This window comes from Urocitellus parryii, chromosome 9 (assembly GCF_045843805.1).
Source record: "Urocitellus parryii isolate mUroPar1 chromosome 9, mUroPar1.hap1, whole genome shotgun sequence".
NCBI classification, from domain to species: Eukaryota; Metazoa; Chordata; class Mammalia; order Rodentia; family Sciuridae; genus Urocitellus; species Urocitellus parryii.
In genome coordinates, this window is record NC_135539.1 from 928,730 (window position 1) to 932,986 (window position 4,257).

The 4,257-nt window shown below is 65.9% G+C and overlaps 1 protein-coding gene across 1 annotated transcript; it reads left to right on the forward strand.

Moving 5' to 3' along the window:
- Nucleotides 1–3,723: 3,723 nt before the first annotated feature.
- Prm3 (protamine 3) lies at nucleotides 3,724–4,038 on the forward strand. The gene has a single exon (XM_026382568.2). It carries the CDS (start codon nucleotides 3,724–3,726, stop codon nucleotides 4,036–4,038), a length of 315 nt encoding a protein of 104 aa, XP_026238353.2.
- The last annotated feature ends 219 nt before the right edge of the window (nucleotides 4,039–4,257 follow it).

Here is a 4,257-nt window from a genome sequence, read left to right on the forward strand (position 1 = left end):
TGCCCCTGGCCAGGGCTGCCCCGTTGAGCCCTCCGCCCCTCTCATCGCTGCTGTTGACAGATGACCACAAAGTCCATGGTAGAAGACAGGTCCGTTATCTGAGGGGAAAACAGAGCCGGGCCCGTCGCTGTGGTCCCAGCAACCTGGGAGGCTGAGGCAGGAGGACCGAGAGTGCCAAGCAGCCTGGGCCACTAGCCGACCCTGTCACACAAGACTGAGACGGCCTGAGGCCGTGGCCCAGTGGAGGGCCGTCGAGTCCAGTCCCCACCGAGAGTGCCAAGCCAGCCTGGGCCACCTAGCCCGACCCTGTCACACAAGACTGAGACGGCCTGAGGCCGTGGCCCAGTGGAGGGCCGTCGAGTCCAGTCCCCTCCTGGCACCTACCTGAGTAGAAGAGCCCCAGACGGGGCTTGAAGACAGGGCTCGCGGCAGGGTGCCGGCAGGAGGTTTGGGGAAGAGCCCTTGCCTTGCCTTTCCCAGGGGCCAGCGGCCACCTGCGCTCCTGGCTCACGGCCTCCCTCAGCCGTGGCCCATGCTCTGAGACCCCTCCCCGAGGCCCCTCTGAGATGGCACTGGGCCCTCCCAGGTGATCCAGGAGAATGTCCCCACCCCGAGATCCTGGCTCTCAGCACGTGCGCCAAGTCCCTTCAGCCCTGTGAGACAGCAGGCTCAGTCGGGGACCAGGACCCGGCTCTGTGGGGAGGGCATGGTGCCGTCCGCCCTGGACGTCGCGGGGATCACACGCGACACACGTTTCTACACAAACCCGTCACGTACCCAAAGGCCGCCAGGGGCCGCATTCCTACCGACAGGGCTTGGTGTCTGAGTTTGGTGCTGGACACTGAGTGCACCCTGGGCCTCCACAGGACCCCGTTAAGATTAACGTGGGTCTCGCCACGGAGGAGGAGGAGACCTCCCTGACTCCCAGGCGGACACTCCAGCTCCAGACGCGGCCAGTGACTTGGTCAGCGGGATCCTCAGAGCTCTGCCCCTGCAGGGGGGAGGGGATCTCTGCAGGTGCTTCACAATTAATAAACGGGCCACCCAAAGGCTTAAGAAATACAAATGGCCAATAAACGTGTGAACGTCTGCGCGGTGGGTGGGAGTGTGAATCAGTACGTCTGCTACGGAAATCGTATGGGGGGCCCTCGGAAGACCCAGCTGAGCCGTCCCCGGTATCAACGCTGAAGAGTCAGCGTTCGGCAGGGACACTCGGCAGGGACACTCGCATTTCACAACAGCCACATTTCACAACAGCCAAATGTGGCACCAGCCGGGTGACCATCAGTGGACAAGATGGTCTGTGTACACAGTGGAGTTTTATTCAGCCATAAAGATCAGCCATAAAGAATGTCCCCTGCCGGTCAATGGAGGGAACGTGAGACCCACCAGGTCAATGAGTCAGACTCAGAAGGTCAAGGGTCACTATGTGGAAGGTCAAGGGTCACTATGTGCAAGTGGGAGAGGGAAAAGGAAACGGAGGAGGCGGGTCTCCTGGAAATCAAGGGAGGGAGGCTGGGGAGGAGCGGTCACCTCCGGGCATGCGGCCATTATGCAGTCATGTCATGCAAACAGTGGCCACCTCAAGCCTGAGATCACAGCAGGACACTGAGGAGTGGCACCTGTGGACGAACCCTGACCGGCGGAGGCTTGACCGGGACAGGAAAAGCCGTGGCTCTCTCGGGATCCGAGGGTCCTCTGGCTCCAGGGGACACACGTTACAGGCCAGGCAGGAGGCCACCTGGCCCGATCCCAGCAGGTGTGCCGGGCGGTGGGCCCTGCCCTGAGTCGCCCTCACAGAAGGGGCTGGGCAGGGCCGCCAGGTCATAGTGGGGCCCCCTTTATATATGGGCCCCGAGAGCCCCCCCGAGCAGACCAACAGCAACACCAAGAGCAGGCGGGCCCCAGCCCTCCTCCCGCCACGGCCAGCCGCAGCCTCAGCCCAGTCGCCCCGGGTCTGCCACCAAGCCGCAGACGCCATGGTCCGATGCCGCGTGAGGAACCCTGGTGACCGTCTGCAGCAGGGGCCCAGGCAGGACACGGGATGTGAGGACCAGGAGCGGGAGCAGGAGCAGGAGCAGGGGCTGACCCAGGAGCCCGCCGAGGTCTTCGGCAGGACACAGAGAAGCTGCCAGTACAGGCGCAGGCCCTGCTCCCGGCGGAGGCTGCAGCGGATCCACAGGTGCCGCCAGTCCTGCCAGAGGCACCGCAGGCGCTGCAGGTGCAGGTACAGGCGGCGGTGCTGCCGCTGCTACCGAGGTGCGTGCCCACCCGCTGGCCCAGGCCCGCACCCCCGGGCAGGCGCGAGGACGCGGCTCGGGGCGGGAGGCCGGGAGGGAGGAGCCCCGGGGTCCAGGAACCGTCTTCTCTTTCCCCAAGTCTGCAGAAGAGTCAGGAGGAAGAGGAGGTGCAGGAGGCAGTAGTGACCCTTCCGGAAGCCCCGTGGAAGCCGAGTCACCTGCCCCAGGAACGCGAGGCCCTGACACCCCTCCTGTGCCGCACGCCCGAGCCCCGAGCTGCCCAGGAGCCCACAAGCAGTCACCTGCCGAATAAAGACTGGTGCGAACCCCGGCTGCAGGGTCTCCTTTGCGGATCTGGGAGGCCGCCGTTGGGCTGGTCACAGCCCTTCCTAGGAGGGCCCAGGGCGTCGGGGTGATGCCCGGGGCACCGTCCTCCCTGGGGGTCTTTGAAGCCAGGAAGTCCACCCGACTAAAGGGCCACTGTGGAGCACGGTCCAGACATGGGGTGGCCGGGTGACGTGAGCAGCAGAGGGCTGCAAGAGCCCGAGGTGGGAGGCAGGTCGGGTGTGCTCCAGCAAGTGAGGTAGACCGCAGCAGGGCTGAGCCAGGGCTGCGGTTCTGGTGGGACTCCATCTGCCCGTCACTCCACGTGTGTGAACTCTGCCACCTCTGACAGGGACACTAGGCCACCTAGACAAGTGGCACAGTAGCTGCCGCTGGCTCTCAGATTGAGATGGACATCTCAGAGGGTCATTATGACAAGTCAGTGCTGGGGATGAAATCCAGGGCCTCTTCCTACCAGGCCAGGGGGCCTTGACCTAGAGGTCCTCCTGCCTCAGCCTGCCTCGCAGCTGGCATCACAGGTGCGTGGCACCAGACCTAGCAGGACCCCTCCACGGTGGTCCTGGCTCCTCCCACCCCGCCACCCCGCCACCCCGCCCTGCGTGAGACACTGGGGCTGGGCCTGAGTGGCACCACCAGTGGGCAGTTCCCCTGTGTCCACCGGGACCTGGGACCGCACCTTCCGGGATGTTGGAGGACACACTGTAACAGTCAGGAGGGGTCTTGTGTGTGCTGGGAACCGCCCCGCCGCGCCCCGCCACGGAGCCACAGCCCGGCCCTGTAAGGGGCACAGTGTGGGGGTGGACTTGAGGCACCGTGAGTCACTGCCACGTCAGCGGGTCAGGAAGCCCACCCATTGCCAGCCCCGAGGGGCAGCCTCTCTCCTGACCCTGTCTGCACACGATCCCCAGCTCTCGGCACCCCTGGCGCTCAGCTAAGAGGGCAAGGGTCCAGGCCAACGAGGCCCACAGGGCGGGTAGCACTGGACAGACCTCCCCCGGCCCAGCTGCCCGCCCTGCCTTGGGTGCTGGGGGGGGTGGGCTCCAGGGCCCCTTTGTGATGTCAGCACTCTGTCCGCCTCACAGCCCCTCCACCCCCCGGCCGCCTCCCTCCCTAGTCCAGAGAGACGGCAGAGTGGACCATGGGTTCCCGATGCGCCAAGCTCAGCACAGGCCACGGCACCGGCCAGGGCACGGGCCACAGCCGGGGCCACGAGTCGTCCATGAAGAAGCTGGTGGCCTGCGTGAGCCAGGATAACTTCTCCCTGTCGTCAGAGGGTGAGGAGGAGGAGGAGGAGGAGGAGGACGAGGAGGAGGAGGACGAGGACGAGGACGAGGAGGAGCAGCTACCCGTGCAGGGCCAGCTGCTGCTGATGGAGCCCGAGAGGCAGGAGGGGAGCGCCGAGGACAGCCCGGGGGCCCCGCAGAGCCCCGAGGCCAAGCAGACGCATGCGTAACGCCAGAGGCCCAGGAAGGTGCCCACCGCCGCACTCCTCACCGCCAGATGCCCAGGAGGGGTGCCCGCCGCCGGCCCAGCGAGAACCTCCAGAGAAGAGTCAATAAAATGTCTCCAAGGAGCTCCCTTCTCGGGTGTCGCCTGTCCCCCCCAGGGCTCTGCACGCAGGGAGAGGGCGAGGGAGAGGGCGAGGGAGGCCGGCCGCGAGGGAGGCCAGCTC

Bases quoted from the DNA above. Each gene is read 5' to 3' on its own strand.
- Prm3 (XM_026382568.2), top strand. From the start codon at position 3,724: ATGGGTTCCCGATGCGCCAAGCTCAGCACAGGCCACGGCACCGGCCAG.